The sequence below is a fragment of the Prionailurus bengalensis genome, chromosome C1 (genome assembly GCF_016509475.1).
Source record: "Prionailurus bengalensis isolate Pbe53 chromosome C1, Fcat_Pben_1.1_paternal_pri, whole genome shotgun sequence".
NCBI lineage: Eukaryota > Metazoa > Chordata > Mammalia > Carnivora > Felidae > Prionailurus > Prionailurus bengalensis.
The window spans coordinates 105,094,230-105,112,648 of NC_057345.1; the positions used below are offsets into that span (position 1 = coordinate 105,094,230).

An 18,419-nucleotide genomic window follows, 5' to 3' on the forward strand; every position below is an offset into this window, starting at 1 on the left:
TTTATTATAGTTCTGAGTATTAAGTCCCGAAGACAATTTACACATTTTTATACAATTAGTGTTAGATTTATCCATGTATTTATGGCTACCCTTTCTCTTTGTTTCTTTCTGTGTGTGTCTTTCCATGTGGAATAATTTTTCTTCTGCCTGAGAAACATCATTTAGAAATTTCTTTTGTGTTAGTCTGCTTGTGAAGAACTATTTCAGGTTTTTTTTTCTTCTGTGTTTATTTTACTTTAATTACTGAAGACTATTTTTATTAAGTATGTAAGTCTAGAAGGCAGTTAACTGTCTTTCAGAACATAAAGGATATTTGCATTTGATTTTTGTTTTTCAGAAGTCAGTCAATGGTCTGACTTCTGCTGTTTTGAATGTAATGTGTGTGTGTGTGTGTGTGTGTGTGTGTATCTCTATCTATCTATATATTTATATTTATATATATATATATGTATATATATATATGTATATATATATAAAACAATTTTTGTCTTTTTAAAAATTTTCTTCAGTTTTACTTTGATTTCTCTAGTACTGGTGTCCCTTTACTCACCTTGCATGGGATTGGTTGGCCTTCTGGAATCTGCTGATTTGTGTCTTTCACATTGTCTGGAAAACTCTCAAACATTGCTTCTTCAAATATTGCCTTTGCCTTGTTTTCTGTCTCTTCTCCTTCCAAGGCTCTAACCAAAATTCAAGGTATACTTTCTCACTCTGTTTTTCCTATTTTTTGTTTGTGTGTTTAATGTTACATTTTTTTTCTTGCCCTACATTTTGAATTTTTCTCCTTCCCCGTATTCTGCCTTACTAATTTTCTCCTCAGCTGTGATTTCTCTCTTCAGCTGTGAACTCTTCAACTGAGTTCTTAATTTTAGCTATTTTTATTTCATTTCAGAATTTCTTTTTTTCCCTTGCCAAGGGAAGAAAATGTTTCCAGGAAGGGAAAGGATCAACTGTAAAATGTTGATAGATTAGATTAAATGAGGGTCAGAGTTGACCATTGGGTTTAGCAAAATTAATTTTTGGCAGCCTTGACAAGAGCAGTTTCAGGAAAGTGATGGGAAGAAAGGTATGATTATAGTAAATGCTAGATGAGAGACTGAATATGTAAGTGGGACAATGGCCAGACCATATATAAAAATAGAATTCTGAGCCACAATCTGCAACAGCCAGCCCTGGAGACCAATCTGTTATTTATACTAACTAGCCCAGGAAGTCAACCTACAAGTCATAGTCAGTCTACAAGTCATAGTTGTAGAAAGTCAAAATGTTGTCTCCAGCAAACAGTTCAAGAAGTCAAACAATAACCCCGGTAACAATTGGCCCCAATTGTGAGATTTGATTAATAAGACAGCTTCCCTAGTTTTTGTTCATGCTTCCAATGAGACCAACCAGAGAAAGCCAAATATGCCCTCCTAACCAACTATATAGGACCCCCTTTCCCACCTATCTACAGCTTCCCCATGTCATAGCACTTGTTCCATCAAGTGCCTACAAGTGACAGGAGTAAAGATTTAAATAAACAGAAGCTGAATCAGTACAAGAAAGTGGTTTTGCTTTCAAATGACTATAAAAGTATAGGATCGACTTAGGATTTCAGGCAAGCAACAGAAAAATTCTCCACTGGTTTTTATCCTAGAGATGCTTTTGGTGATGACCCTACAGCAGGATAATCCTGGGATCCTTTCCAACTGTAAGAATATATTAGACTGAGAGGACCCAAGAAACCTAATTTCTGGCACTCCTGACCATGACAAAGCCCATATAACAGGTCTGTCCATGATTTAATGTTGAATCTGGGAATGGTCATTACCATTCTTTCCTATTTGAATGGTCATCTCATTTCCTGCTTCAAAAATGATATCCCCCAAATATATATCTGTATCTGTATAGATATCTATCTATATATCTGTCTATAGATATATATCTATGTATCTGTATCTATATATATCTATATCTATAGATATCTACCTATCTATATAGATAGATCTATATATAGGTATCTATATCTATATCTAGCTGACTTTAGGATTGTAGTCTCAATATTTAGGTGGAAAGTAGTCTCCAGAGACATCAGACACAATTAAGTATATGGATTGGGAATCAGGAAAGGAGGATTGTTCTCTTAGGAGATAGAGAAATTGATAGAACAACTGAAATTATGCCATTCACCCCTCATGTCCTGTGTAGGAGGGAAATTCTTGCCTTACTTGACCCATAGACCGCAGAGAGCCTCCAGCAATAGAGCTACCAAAATGAAACATAAATTTGCTCTGGCTCAAAGCATAGCTGAAGTAGTATTGCATCATAAAATGATCTTCAGACATCAATTTCACTTGTAGTTCCTTACCACTACTCCAGTCTGTCTCCTCTCATAGGTTACTTACTGCAAGGAAAATATCACCGTCATTCATCACTAATTCCTCAGAATATTAAGGAATCACCACCACCAATAGTATCACCAATAGTAAAGTTCTGAGAAATTCTGGATTCTGTTGTCATTAAGGAGGTCATTTCTTTTGCATAGAATGTTGAAAGTTTTGATAGTATGCAGATAACATCTTAGATTTGCATTAAGTTGAAATAGTCTGAGGGAAAAAGTGATACAATAAAGCTCCTATAGGAAGCTCCTATAGGAAGCTTCTATAGGAAACGTTCTATACATTAGAATTCCATAACAATGAGTTTTGGTAATATGTTTTTGCTACTGCCTAGAGCATGAAGTTGGTGAAAGGATTTTTCTTTAAGTTTTCATCCTGGTGATGATCTTTATAATTTCTTATATAAAATATGCATGATATACTTTTAGGAGAATCAGTAAAGAATAGAAATAGCATGTAAAAATTCTAAACCATGAGAAGAGGGAAATGGAAAAAGAAAAACGGCATATAGAAGAAAAAACTCCATATAAAAAGTCAAGGAAATTTTAAAATTTATCAGCAATTGGTAATGAAAATATCATGAGTCCAAACTTATGAAATGCAGCAAAAATAGCAGTAATTACAATAAAAAGAAACTCTTATATTAAGTGTGAGGCTAGCAATCCCTATCAAACTAACTCCAGCATTCTTCACAGAGCTAGAACAAACAACCCTAAAATTTTCATGGAACCAGAAAAGACCCTGAATAGCCAAAGCAATCTTAAAAAGAAAACCAAAGCTGGAGGCATCACAATCCCAGACTTCAAGCTGTATTACAAAGTTGTAATCATCAAGACAGTATGGTACTGGCACAAAAGCAGACACTCAGATCAATGGAACAGAGTAGAGAACCCACAGATGGACCCAAAAATGTATGGCCAACTAATCTTTGACAAAGCAGGAAAGAATATCCAATGAAATAAAGATAGTCTCTTCAGCAAATGGTGTTGGGAAACTGGACAGAGATGTGCAGAAAAATGAACCTGGACCACTTTCTTATACCATACACAAAAACAAACTCAAAATGGATGAAAGACCTAAATGTAAGACAGGAAGCCATCAAAATCCTCGAGGAGAAAGCAGGCAAAAATCTCTTTGACCTCAGCTGCAACAGCTTCTTACTCAACATGTCTCCAGAGGCAAGGGAAATGAAAGCAAAAATGAACTATTGGGACCTCATCAAAATAAAAGCTTCTGCACAGCAAAGGAAACAATCAGCAAAACTAAAAGGCAACCGACAGAATGGGAGAAGATATTTGCAAATGACATATCAGATAAAGGGTTAGCATCCAAAATCTATAAAGAACTTATCAAACTCAACACCCAGAAAACAAATAATCCAGTGAAGAAATGGGCAAAAGACATGAATAGACACTTCTCCAAAGAAGACATCTAGATGGCCAACTGACCCATGAAAAAATTCTCCACATCACTCATCATCAGGGAAATACAAATTAAAACCACACTGAGATACCACTTCATACCTGTCAGAATGGCTAAAATGAACAGTTCATGCAACAACAGATGTTGGCGAGGATGCAGAGAAAGAGGATCTCTTTTGCACTGCTGGTGGGAATGCAAACTGGTGCAGCCACTCTGGAAAACAGTATGGAGGTTCCTCAAAAAGTTAAAAAACAGAACTACCCTACAACCCAGCAATTGCACTACTAGGTATTTATCCAAGGGATGCAGGCATACTGTTTCAAAGGGACGCATGCACCCCAATGTTTGTAGCAGCACTATCAACAATAGCCAAAGTATGGAAAGAGCCCAAATGTCCATCGATGGATGAATGGATAAAGAAGATGTGGTATATATATACAATGTGGTATATATATTTTGGCAGTCAAAAAGAATGAAATCTTGCCTTTTGCAACTACATGGATGGAACTAGAGGGTATTATGCTAAGCAAAATTAGAGAAAGACAAATATCATATGGCTTCACTCATATAAGGACTTTAAGAAACAAAACAGATGAATATAAGGTAAGGGAAACAAAAATAATATAAACACAGGGAGGGGGACTAAAACAGACTCTTAAATATAAAGAACAAACAGAGGGTTACTGGAGGGGTTGTGGGAAGGGGGGATGGGCTAAATGGGTAAGGGGCATTAAGGAATCTGCTCCTAAAATCATTGTTGCACTATATGCTAACTAACTTGGATGTAAAATTAAAAAATAAATTATAAAAAAAGTGAGGGCTGAAATTAATAGCTTTAGCATGAGACTTAAAATTAGTAAAAGGACAAAATAAACCCAAAGAAAGGAGGAGAAAGAAGATAATAAAGATAAGAGCAGGGGTGCCTGGGTGGCTCAGTCAGTTAAGCCTGCCTCTTGGTTTCAGCTCAGGTCATGATCTCACAGCCCTGAGACTGAGCCAAGCCCTGTGTTGGGTCCATACTGGGCATGGGGCCTGCTTGAGATTCTCTCTTCCTCTCTCTCTGTTACTCCCCTGCTCCCACTTGCGCACACATGCACATTCTCTCTCTCTCTCTCTCTCTCTCTCTCTCTCTCTCTCAAAAATAAATAAATAAATAAATAAACAAACAAACAAATGAAAAATAATTAAAATAGAAAAATCAAGATACAATAAGTAAATTTACAAAATCTCAAGTTGGTTCTTTGAAAAGACTAATAGTGTTGACAAACTTCTGGTGCAATTTATGATGAATGTAAATGCAGAAATCTCAAGTACAAATCACTGGCAACCAAATTCATTAATATCTAAAAATATAGAATAAATCATGCTGAATAGATTTACTCAGGAATGTAAGAGTATTTTTTTAACGTTTATTTATTTTTGAGAGACAGAGACAGAGTGCAAGTGGGTGGTGGGGCAGAGAGAGAGGGAGACACAGAATTCAAGGCAGGCTCCAGGCTCCGAGCTGTCGGCACAGAGCCCGACAGGGGGCTCAAACCCACCAGCCATGAGATTATGACCTGAGCCAAAGTCAGAAGCTCAACCAACTGAGCCACCCAGGCATTCCAGGAATATAAGAGTATTTTTAACAATAGTAAATCTATAAATATAATTAGCCACATTAGCAAATTTAAGGAGAAAAAGCACATTATCTCAATTTATAGAGTAAAAGCATTCAATAAAATTTAACATCCATTTGTGATTTAGCAAACTAAGAAATAAAGCATTATTTCATGAAAAATATATATATACTCAAATCCTATGGAAACATAACCATATAAGGATCAGAAAGGAAGAAATAAACATTAGAAGATCATATGAATATCTATAAAAAAGACACAAAAGAATTTGATTAGTTTCCTCATTAAAAAAATGTTTATTTATTTTGAGATATATTTTAATAAAGAGACCGTGTGAGTAGAGGAGGAACAGAAAGAGAGACACAGAATCTGAAGCCGGCTCCAGGCTCTGAGTTGTCAGCACAGAGCCCAACATGGGGCTTTGGCTCATGAGCTGTGAGATCAGGACCTGAGCCAGAGTCAGAGGCTTAACTGACAGAGCCACCCAAGTACCCCTAGTTTCCTCACTTGCAAAATGGAGATGAGAGTATCTACTCATAGTTTATTGTGAGGGCTAAATAAGAAAAGATATAGCAAGCATATTTGGCTGGCACATAATAAACAGTATAAATATATGCAATGATGATGATAATGATAGCAGATAATCAGACAACATCTATCTAAAGAAAAAAATGTACTTTTCTTTGGACTGAGCAATGTTGGTTCTAGGAATGTGTCCTCTGAAAATAATAAAAGATAGGTACTAGACTATTCATTGCAGTGCTGGTGATAACAGTAAAACATTGGAAATAACCTCCATGCCCATTAAGAGAGGTGGTGAAATTATGAAACATCTACACAGTGGAAAACTGGAGATAAAATAGTGTAATAATTATGAATATAGGCTTTGGATGTAAGTTTCAGTGAACTGGGACCCCCTGAGTCCTTCCTAGACCTTTCTTCCTTGCTTTTAATTGTGTCAGTCAGCTATTGCTCTATAATAATCTCAAAAAATCAGTGGCAAATAATAGTATGCCTTTATTTTTCAAAGTTTGCAGGCCAGTTTGGGCAACTCTACTTCAGGCTATGATGGCCAGGACGGCTCTGCCTCACAACATAGCTGGCTAGTCAGAATGTGTTCTCGTTGTGACAATCACAGAAGCACAGGGGGTTTCAGAATGAGCACAATGCTGTTTCTATCCACATTTCATTAGGCACCGAAAGTCATGTGGATGAGCCAAAGTCAAAGGTCAAAGAAGTATCCTTAGCCTCTCATGGGGCTGTGGAGGCAGTGCTGATTGAGGAAGGGGGAGAAATTGGGGCCAGTAATTGAATCTACAGCATTATTTGTCATCATTTTAATTCTCTGTTGGTGAGATTGCTACCCAAGTCCGTGTTTGCACTCATTGGACGCATTCTAGTTTCTGTTTAGTTTTCTTTCTTTCTGAATAGAATACCTAAAAATCCCTCTATATCTAAACAACTCTGCCTTAGGAACCAACTCATTTTGATAGCATAGAGCTTCTCCCCATACTCTGAAGCTCCCCTGTTAGGGACATTTGCATTCATGTATGTGAGTTATTTTTCTTCTCTACAGCATTTACATTAAACAGTTAATTTTCTTTGATGTAGCCAAGATAAACACTCCAAATTCATAATGTCTCTCAGGGAGTGGCTTTAAAAAAATAAAAATGGGACATTGATCCTGCACGTATTCCCAGAGGAATAGAGGCTGGATTGTAGTAGGGGAGCTCTTATAAATAAATGAGTTACTCATCACGGGTCACATACAGGTCGATATAGAATAATCTGGATTCAAATGATAAAGTTTTAGAGGCACTGGCCAGTCTTTGGAGCAATTTTAGAAATGAGGGTTTGCTGGGGTGCCTGGATGGCTCAGTCGGTTGAGCATCTGACTTCGGCTCAGGTCTTGATCTCATGGTTCTTGAGTTTGGGCCCTGCATTGGGCTCTGTGCTGACAGCTCAGAGCCTGGAGCCTGCTTGGGATTCTGTGTCTCCCTCTCTCTCTGACCCTCCCCTGATCGCACTCTGCCTCTCTCTCTCTCTCTCTCTCTCTCAAAAATAAAGATTTATAAAAATAGAAATGAGGATTTGCCATATTTTAGACTCAGTAAAGGGAGAATACAGTCAGAATAGAATATCAATAAATAAAATATCAAAATAGAATATCAATAAATAAAAACTTTAGTCTTTCCCTTGAATTCCGAGAGTTTCATAAACCCCAAACCCAGAGTTTCAAACTAAGGGAGATAGGCTAAGAAGTTTGAGAACAAGGAGAGAATGACTCAAGAATTAAAGATGTATTTCCCAGAAAAGGAGTGTGATGAAAGTGGTCAGAAGAAGCAGTTTCCTTCCTCTTTTCTAATCTTGGCTTCAGAGCCTCCAGCAGAAACTCTTCAATGTCTTGCATGTTACAGACTTCACTGTTCCCATCAGCTTGGAAATAACATGTGGCTCTTGACGGCTCTGCTTCTTTGGGGTAAGTTGGGCTTACAGGGGATAGCTAGAAGGGTACTGGCTCTGGCTTTGGGGACTCAAGACTTTTTGTCTTCCTTTGGTATCATAGGCTAGAACTCATAAGTATGGGGACAAGCGTATTTGTGCTTCCATGGTTTATTCATACTTATTATATCAAAAGGATGGGAAGAGAGACTTTGAGGTAACATTAGGCCTGGAAGCATCATGTCAAAATAAAGCCTCATTAATAACCATCTATAGGCTGTTCAATGCCACTAGCACCTGATTTGGGGAAAGGGAATAGAGAAAGACTCAAGAGACTTAACCTGGCCCCTCAGAGTCTACGTTAGTTTTGTCTCCTTGATTCTCCCTTCCTTGTCATCTCCCGCTGACCAATTTATGTCCCTGTTCTTTGGTCTCTTACAGTTCCAGCTGGTGCACAAGTGGGTGAGTAATCTTAAAATCAATGTCTCTTCCTCTGCCACATCCCTGCACATGGGTTTTGTTATCCTGAAGAAGAGAGTATCAGGAGAGGATAGAAAGAAGAGGGAATTACAAATTATGTAAAATCCCCTATATTTAGGGTATGATTTTGATAAAATGCTGGGTTTTAAGGTTTCTACGATTTTCTGCAAAAGCTTTGACCTCTGAACTGAATTGCCTACGTGTGTACATAATAACAGGAAAAGGCCAGAATTGCAAAAACATAGAAGTAGCTCTGCTGGGTTTTTCCCAAACCAGTCCCTTTTAGGAAAAAGCTGAGTGCTTGGTTTCTTCTCAGAGAGAACCAAACAGGTACCAATGACTTTGAAATGAGGAGTTTGAGCCTTGGTTTCTGATGCAGATGCTAATTAAGGCCTGAGATTAACCCTCAGAGACAGTATAGCCCAGAGTATAAGAGAACCAGCCCCAATCAGCTTGCCTTAGTTTACTAATAAATTAGTCATTTATTTCTCAGGAACCCCAAATCTCCAACAGCCAGATGCAGATTTAATAACATGAACAGAGCTCTCTGCATGGGGTCTGGACACTTGCAATGGCTGGCTTTTATAGGATCCCACTTGCTTATTTTTCCATCTCATCTAAATACATATTTTGTCCTTGTGCTATCCATAAAACCTTACCACTTGTTCAGACTTTCCTTTTGTTCCACTTGTTTGTTGTTGTTGTTGTTTATCCCCAAGCAGACCTTACAAAGGCAGTGGTCACCTTGCAGCCTCCATGGGTCAGTGTATTTCAAGAGGAAAACATAACCTTATGGTGTGAGGGACCCCATTTGCCTGGGAACAGCTCTACACGGTGGTTTCTCAATGGCACAGCCTTTCAGACCTTGACCCCCAGATACAGAATCGCTGCTGCCAGTGTCAGTGACACTGGTGAATACAGGTGCCAGACAGGTCTCTCAGTGCCAAGTGACCCAGTACGGCTGGAAATCCACAGAGGTAAGTATGGCATGGAGCAGGAGAGCTGGAAATCACAAGGTCTTCCTTTGTGTTTTCTTCTTTCTGGATGCCACATGTATGTGTTTGATTTATTGGAGTATGTATGAGTCTCAGGTCTATGCGCCCACCAGGTGAAATTAAGTCAAGACATCAGAAAATCACATTAGGGTCCTTAAACTGTGCCCCAACAGCACACTAACTGGGACAGCTGTGAGCAGGGTGTCTCCAGTAAAACCTAGACTGTAAGGTTTTATTATTTAAAATTATGTAACTTTGTTGAAAAAGTTATGCCTGCACATAGTAAATAAGAATTCAGAGAAATGAACAATGATGAACAGTGAAGTCTCTTTCCCATCCCAAACTCCTATTCCCACAGTCACCTTCTGTAGAAACAAAACTGTTAATATATATAAACTTAAAAAAAAGTGGTTGGTAGACTACTCTATATACTGTCCTATCACTTGCTTTCATCACTTAAAATACCTTGGAGGTCTGTTTAAATCAATAGAAATCTGCCACGAACTTTCAAATGTCTGCCAGTATGGCTGTGCTGTAACTGATTTAGCCATTCTCCATTTTACTAAACTTCTGTGTTTACAGTTTTTTGTTTTTACAAGCAATGTTGCAATACACATCTCTATACATATAGTCTGGGACACATTTCATAGAATATCTGTAAGATATTATTCTGGGCATGAAATTACTGCAAGACTTGAAGCATTTTAAACAACGATGGATAGAAGAAGGGAGAAAAAAACCCCCACTACCCACTTAAATCTGTAAAAGGTTTCTATTTGTTAAGAAATGGAAACCGCAATACTGTCTAGGGCAAAATGTTTCATTGTCAATACAGATCATTCAAATGTGTTTTTTCGTTAATCAAAGCCATTAGGGTAAAACTTCTGTGTAATTGATAATGTAAAACTTTATGCTGGGGGCAGAATTAGATTAATGTGGACTAGGTTGCCTTTGGAGGAAATGTGTTTTAAAATACTGGGAATGTGAGAGGAAATGCTAGGTGTTCCTCATGAGTCTTTTTGGACTCTGGGAATCAGATCCCAGGCTACAGGTGTGAGGCAAGCCGACAGAACTGTTTTAGCAAGAGACTTTGTGTGTAGTTCAAGCAGAAGCAGTGGTGTTTCGTGGTTCAAGTGACAAAAAATGAAGCAGGGCTGGGAAGAGGCCATTTTTCTTTACCTCTGCACAGACTCCAGAAACCCCAGCATTGGTGACTTCTTGAGAATAATAGCTTTTACATTTTTAACATTGTATTATATATTATTATATTATGGATCTCTTACATTTTAATGTAAATTTTTATTGAAGTATAACACACCTACGACAAACCTTAAGTGTACGCCTCAGTGACTTTTCACCAAATAAACAGCACACAGAACAATAAAACATTTCCAAAATCATAGAAACTCCCTCTTGCCCATTTCTTTAAAATTTTTTTTAGTGTTTATTTTTGAGACAGAGACGGCGCATGAACGGGGGAGGGTCAGAGAGAGGGAGACACAGAATCTGAAGCAGGCTCCAGGCTCTGAGCTGTCAGCACAGAGCCCGATGCGGGGCTCAAACTCAGGAGCTGCGAGATCATGACCTGAGCTGAAGTTGGTCGCCTAACCTACTGAGCCCAAGACCCCCTCTTGCCCATTTCTAGTCACTACCCCCAATGATGACTTCTAACACCATAGGTTTTCGCCTGTCCTTTAACTTCTTCGTATAAATGAAAACGATATGGTAGGGTATGTACTCTTGTGTTTGGCTGCTTTTTCTCATGTTCATTGTGAGATTCATACATGTTGTAAAGTTGCAATTCATTTGTTCTCATTACTATTCAATATTCCATATTAATTCATGCTATTGATGCATTCTTGGGTTGTTTCCAGTTTGGGCTTCTTATAAATAGTACCACCGTGGGCATTTTTGGAGTAAAGATTTTATTTATTTTTTTAAGTAATCTCTACATCAACATGAGGCTCAAACGTACAACCCTGAGGTCAAGAGTTGCACTCTCCACTGACTGAGCCAGCCAGATGCCTTCACTGTGAACATTTTTATGCATGTTTTTTGGTGCACATATGTACACGTATGTGGAATTGCTAGGTCACAAAATGTGCATATATTCATTCAGCTTTAGTATTCAAAAGTGGTTATAGCATATTACACCCCCACCAGTGCATGAGAGTTCTGGTTGCTCCTCCTCCTCATCAACATTCAGTGTATTTTAGCCATTCTATTGCATGTGCAGCAGTTACCACATAGTTTTAATTTGCATTAAAACTAATGACTCATGATACTGAGCATTCTTCATGTTTATTGCCTGTTTGGATGTCCTCTTTTGTAAAGTACCTGTCAAGGTTTTTTGCCAGTTTTTCCTTATTGTTGTCTTTCCTTATGGACTTGTAGGAGCTCTGTATTTTGGATATGAATCCTTTTTCAAGTGTTGCAAATATCTTCCACTCTATGGCTTGTCCTTTCACTATCTATGTTGTTTTCTTTTTTCAGTGAAAAAAGTTCTTACATTTCCTGTAGTACAATACATCAGGGTTTTGGGTTAGTGCTCACTACACCCTATTTAAAAATGTTTTGCCACAGGGGCACCTGGGTGGCTCAGTCGGTTAAGCATCCGGCTCTTAATTTCGGCTCAGGTCTGGACCTTATGGTTCCTGGGTTCCAGCTGGCAGCGTGGAGCCTGCTTGGGATTCTCTGTCTCCCTCTCTCTGCCCCTCCCCCACTCGTGCCCGCTCTGTCCCTCTTTCTCAAAAATAAATAATTAACATTAAAGGGGCGCCTGGGTGGCGCAGTCGGTTAAGCGTCTGACTTCAGCCAGGTCACGATCTCGCGGTCCGTGAGTTTGAGCCCTGCATCGGGCTCTGGGCTTATGGCTCAGAGCCTGGAGCCTGTTTCCGATTCTGTGTCTCCCTCTCTCTCTGCCCCTCCCCCGTTCATGCTCTGTCTCTCTCTGTCCCAAAAATAAATAAACGTTGAAAAAAAAAATTTTAAATAATAAACATTAAAAAAATGTTTTGCCACAGTTAATCAGCAGTGGAGGACTCAACTGCAGTCACCCTAGCTCGCAGTCACTTCATTTAAATCTGTGTGTGAGATCACAAAAATACAGCTGGCCGAGGACCTACATCCTAATTCTATGGCTTAGAATGAGTGTCCCCAACCTGCTCCAAGGCGATGAGGATGGAGAGAATGTCTTCTGAGTAGGAAATTGGTAATGTCTGCCAAAAGCTGCATCCTACAAATTTTGATATATAATATTCCCATGATCATTTAAGGCTAAATATTTTTAATTTTCATTAGTATGCATGTATTCTTTTTTCTTTTTCTTTATGAATTATTTACAAGTGTTTTAGGGGGGTGGCTTCTGTTATCGTTTTCTAACTTTATGGCATTTTGGTTAGAATTTATGTTAAATATGATATCAGGTATTTAGTATTTGTTGAAAGTTGCTTGTGGCCTAATATGTGGTCCATGCTTGCACCTGTTGCATGTGTGTTTGGAAAGTACATGAATTTTCTCTAAGCTATAGCATTCTATATAAATCCACAAAGTCAACTCTATTAATTGTGTCATTCGAATATTTTATATCATTACTAGTATTTTTGACAGTTTCTGATGGAGGTATATTAAAATCTGTATAAAGCAAAAGGGTCGTTTCTGATGGAGGTATATTAAAATCTGTATAAAGCAAAAGGGTCGGTGTGTTTGGGCAGTATAGTCTTTGAGCACCATTTTGCCGGGAACGGGAATAAGGGAGGGAAGAGTATTGATTATATTTAGAAACCCTGTGGCAGCATCCAAAACTATAAAAACATGCTACATATAGCACTGGAGTGTTTGCCTTTCATTCTTAGGTAAGTTCTGGAGGGGGAAAAAGCACTACTGTCCCTTCTCTTTTGTCCTTTAAGAACCTCATCCTCATTTAGCCACACCACCTACCCCAGGGAAAGAAAAAGGAAGCATCTTTAGTTGTGTGTAGAGGTGTGCATCACAAGGGAAGGCTCCTTGGATGTGGGGCTTGTTTTTACCGGCTCTATCACTGATCTGCACAGATGTATGTGTCCTCTATCAGTTTAGAAGCATATATTCATCTGGATATGTTTGCTGTTCTGTGTGTTTGTCTTAGCACCTGGGATCCCATTAATAACTTGCTCAGGACTTGGAGTGTATTAGTTTTTCATTGCTGTGTAACAAATTACCGCAAACACAGCAGCTTAAAACAGCATACATTTATTATCTTTCCATGGGTCAGGGCTCCCAGCACAGCTTGGTTGGGTGGTCTGCAGAGGCTGCAGTCAGGGTATTGACTGGGGTGTTCCTTCCTGCAACTCTTCCAAGCTCACATGGTCATTGGCAGAATTCAGTTCCTTATGTGGTAGACATGATGTCCCCATCTTTTTGCTGGCTGTCAGGTGGAGGCCGATCTCAGCTCTGGAGGCAGGCCCCTGCCCTTATGGCCCTCTCCCAACATGGCAGCTCTCTTCTTTAAGGCCAGTGGGAGACCTTCTCGGTCCAGTCAGCTAAGACAGAGTCATAAAATGCAACATCATCATGGAAGAGACTCCCCACAACCTTTGTTATGTTCTGTTGAAAGTCACAGGTTCTATCCACACTCAAGGGAGTTACACAAGAGTATGACTCATCCTAAGACTCATCTTAGAATTCTGCTTACCACATAGAGTAAGTTATTTTTGTCCCAACCAACTTATGAAATCTGGAAAGGGAATATAAAAGGGGCTGTGTGCACAACTGCTGGAAAAGACTTTTCTTCCCAGCAAAGCTAAAGATAGTTGAGGAATGGGCAACAGGCCTCAAATTCAACAGAGTTACAAGGTTGGAATGTTATAAAGAGAAAAAGATAAGAAAGCCTCCTTGTACCTCTGCCACTGTATACATACATTTTGGGTCTACACTTTCCAGATTGGCTACTACTCCAGGTCCAAAGCAGAGTCTTCACAGAAGGGGAACCTCTGACCTTAAGGTGTCATGGATGGAAGAATAAGCTGGTATACAATGTGGTTTTCTACCAAAATGACAAGGCCTTTAAGTTTTCTCCTCAGAATTCTGAATTCACCATTCTGAAAACCAGCCTGAGTCACAATGGCATCTATCACTGCTCAGGCATGGGAAGGCATCGCTACACATCACCAGGAGTCTCTATCACTGTGAAAGGTATGTGTCTGAATAGTCATAGAGCTGTAGTTTTAAGGGCCATCATAAATCATCACTTCAGTTTGTGAGTGAAGAGACTAAGTTCCAGAGAGGCAACTGCCTCGCTGAAGGCCATGCAATGACCAGTGGCTGGGCCGGGACCAGAACTGAAGTCTCCTAGGTCTGTGTGTTGCTCTTTCCAGTAAACCACAGCGCCCCATCCATAATCCCAGGAGCTAAAGTGAAGGCCAGGGCATAGTAAGGATCTATTTCATCAATTTTGTTTCAGGTGCAAGGAATAGAGACTCACTCCAGATGGGTGGGAGAGTTATTAGAAAATAACTCAAAGCAATCTCACAAAATCTCCATAGAAATGGAAGCCATGATGGGGCGCCTGGGTGGCTCAGTCGGTTAAGTGTCCGACTTCGGCTCAGGTCATGATCTCACGGTCTGTGAGTTCGAGCCCCGTGTCGGGCTCTGTGCTGACAGCTCAGAGCCTGGAGCCTGTTTCAGATTCTGTGTCTCCCTCTCTCCGACCCTCCCCTGTTCATGCTCTGTCTCTCTCTGTATCAAAAATAAATAAATGTTAAAAAAAAAAAAAAAAAAGAAAAAAGAAATGGAAGCCATGAATGGGGCGCCTGGGTGGCTCAGTCGGTTGAGCGTCCGACTTCAGCTCAGGTCATGATCTTGCGGTCTGTGAGTTTGAACCCCACGTCCGGCTCTGTGCTGACAGCTTAGAGCCTGGAGCCTCCTTCGGATTCTGTGTCCCCCTCTCTCTCTGCCCCTCCCCTGCTCATGCTCTGTCTCTCTGTCAAAAACAAAGGAACGTTAAAAAAAAAAAAAAAAAGAAATGGAAGCCATGAAGACATTAGGACTTGATTACATTTTCTATCTGGCAGGGGCACTGAAGCCTCTCTGGTTTTACTTCTCTCTGAACATCTATCTGCTAACTAAGCAGTTTCCTCTGTTCCAGCTTGCACATGGCCTTCATGGTAACTCTTTCATGTTAGTACATTTAACTACTAGCAACTGTTTTCTGTCTGAAAAATAATTCATTCCTATGGGAAAGAGAGGATTTTCCCAGATTATCTTTTGAGGCAGTAACACAAGCAACGAGTCACTGAACTGGCTAGTGTGGGGGTCAGTGTCCACTCCTGGGCAACCATTACCAAAAGGGCACGGTCATATAATCAGTAACACGGCTATTCAGGGAAGCATGGACCGTGTGACAGTATTCTCCCCAGTAGGAAATGAGGAAGCTGGTAACTGTAAGTATATCTATGAGGAAGCCCCAAGAATGCCTTTCTGCTGGAAGTGGGACAAATTGTCCATGGATGCGTTCTCCAGGAGCAGGGTTCCTGAGAAGAAAGGGGGTATACCTTCTGTAAAAAGAACCTTGACACTGAAGCAGGCAACCCTGTCCTCATCAACTTTTTCTTTAGAGCTATTTCTGGCCCCAGTGCTAAAAGCATCCTTGTCATTACCACTCCTGGAGGGGCATCTGGTCAACCTGAGCTGTGAAACAAAGTTGCTCCTACAGAGACCTGGTTTGCAACTTTACTTCTCCTTCTACACGGGCAGCAAGACCCTGATGAGCAGGAACACATCCTCTGGATACCAGATACTAACTGCGAAAAGAGAAGATTCAGGGCTATACTGGTGTGAGGCTACCACAGAAGATGGCAATATTGTCAAGCGCAGCCCTGAGTTGGAACTTCAAGTGCTTGGTGAGTGAGAATAAGGGGAATTTCTAGGCACAGAGGAAGATGTGCCCTTTTCTCCTTTGGGGCTGAGGTCTGTTTAAAGGGATTTCATGGCCCACTCAAGAAAAATCCATGAACAGGCCTTTCCACTCTCTCTCTCTCTCTTTTTAACGTTTGTTTATTTTTGAGAGACAGAGTGTGAGCAGGGGACAGGCAGAGAGAGAGGAAGACACAGAATCCGAAGCAGACTCCAGGCTCTGAGCTGTGAGCACAGAGCCTGAGGTGGGGCTCGAACTCACAGACTGTGAGATCATGCCCTGAGCCGAAGTCAGACACTTAACTGATTGAGCCACCCAGGCACCCCTCCACTCTTGATTCATAACTTCCCTATTCTCATAAACTTCATTTCTTTTCCTTTCCTTTCTTCACTTATTTCCTTCTTTCCTTCTTTATTTTCTATTTTCTCTCCTCTCTCCTTCCTTCCCCCTCATTCCTGCCCTCAACCCCAAAAGTCTGATCAGCAATATATTGAGTTCTTCCCATCTATTGTCATGGTATGGGGATATGAAGACACTGGGGTGCAATTCTTATTTCCAGGAGCTCACATAGTAAATTGGAGAGATGGGGATTTTGTGGATTGCACATAATACTTGCCCAAGTGTCTCTATCTGGCTGGGGTGCAGAAACTGTGAGCTCCAAAACAAAGACTCTGGGGAAAAAAGTTTATCTTCAACCCAAATTTATTTCAAGCATTAAATGGCATAGAAATAGCATTTATGTCAGAAACTAGGAAGTCCACTGACAGGGCCCTAGCAGTTAAGCTGTAATGAGGAGGCTGCCCACGGTCTGTTACACCACATAACCCAGGTAGAGCACCTCTCTGCCCCCTGAAATGACCAGTCCTCCACTGGGGACAGGTATATCAGGTGTCAGCTAGCTTTCTCCCCCAAGCAGAACTCTCAGCCAGATTCCTCTGGGTTCTAAGTAGCATTTCTTCTCTTTGTCATTTTCTTTTTCAGGCCTCCAGACACCAACTCCTGTTTGGTTTCACGTCCTTTTCTATCTGTCAGTGGGAATGGTATTTTTGGTGGACACCATTCTCTGTATGATTATACATAAGGAACTTCAAAAACAGAAACAGTGGAATTTAGAAATCTCTTTGGGCTCTGGTCCTAAGAAAAATGTAACTTCCTACCTTCAAGAAGATAGATACTTAGAAGACATTTAGAGCTGAAATGTCAGGAACCAGAACAGCTGCAAAAAAGGATACACCAGAAGTCCCTAGCGGGAGGGCAGCAGTAGCGGCCCAGTGGGTGCCCACGGATCTAGACAGCTCCTCCCTCTTCTTATCCGGGCAAGCACTGGGGCACAAACAGCTGGAACTTTAGACACTGAACTGTGAGTCCCATGGTAATCTGACTCACTCAAATAAAGCAAACAAATGAATGGACTTCAGTGGAAATTAACTTGGAATCTGGGTAATCAGGGATGATTTGAGGTGAACCCTACTCTAAAGAAATCCTGAAAAACTTGCAAATGCAGTCTAACCTGCTTATCCTACTAGCTGGCTTGAGCAATAATATATTTCTAGGGACAGGGTGAAAAGGTGTGTACATGTATACAAGAGATTAAGACAGAGAAAGACAGAATGAGAGGGAGAAGGAGGCAGAAAAAGAGAGAATGGATCTCAGGAAGAGAAAAGGGCATAGATCTCAAAGAAGGGAATATAACTCACAGATGGATCCTGAGAGACTATGGCAGGAGCGCTCACACCTCCCTGGAATCAGCGTGGTTGTTTGGTGGCTTTTCTCTTCAGCACACTAGCAGGGGACGCACCCACACAGCTGGCAGAGCCACAGGGCCGTTCCTCCCCAGGAGAGATGGGTACATTATTTTTGTCCTTTCCTATGAGGCTTTCTCATAACCTCTCTGCCCAGAGACACCGGGGCCCTGCCTGCCTGTCCCAGTCCCCACCCCACAGGAAGACAGAAGAACTGTTAACAGAGGCTTTCCTTAATAAATTCAACCAGACCTCCCAGCTAGGCACTGCAAGGAGGGGCTGCAGGTGGGGAGGGGCGCTGACATTGGAAAGGCCCAGCTCTCTCTGCCAGAGTTGTACTCTCCCCTTCTGATTTTCTGGCTGATTACTACCTAGCTTCAAGATATGCTACTCTCCCACTCGGGCTCTCGTTTGGAGGCAAAATATTTTCCCACTACTCTGAAATAAAG

General features: G+C 40.6%; 1 protein-coding gene and 1 long non-coding RNA gene across 2 annotated transcripts in view; one reads left to right on the plus strand and one right to left on the minus strand.

Annotated features, from left to right (window-relative positions):
* Nucleotides 1–17,640, plus strand: part of FCGR1A (Fc fragment of IgG receptor Ia) — a 29,597-nt gene extending 11,957 nt beyond the window's left edge. The window contains 7 exon segments of the mRNA XM_043576088.1: nt 7,837–7,898; nt 8,303–8,323; nt 9,064–9,318; nt 14,257–14,508; nt 15,930–16,214; nt 17,210–17,412; nt 17,415–17,640. Coding sequence (XP_043432023.1) covers nt 7,868–7,898; nt 8,303–8,323; nt 9,064–9,318; nt 14,257–14,508; nt 15,930–16,214; nt 17,210–17,412; nt 17,415–17,492 — 1,125 coding nt within the window. The 5' untranslated portion in view covers nt 7,837–7,867 and the 3' untranslated portion in view covers nt 17,493–17,640.
* On the minus strand, nt 13,551–14,351 carry LOC122481086. The gene is made up of 2 exons (XR_006296748.1): nt 14,235–14,351; nt 13,551–13,856 (listed from the first exon to the last, which is right to left on the minus strand). It is a non-coding gene; the product is annotated as an uncharacterized LOC122481086 (long non-coding RNA).
* Nucleotides 17,641–18,419: the final 779 nt, after the last annotated feature.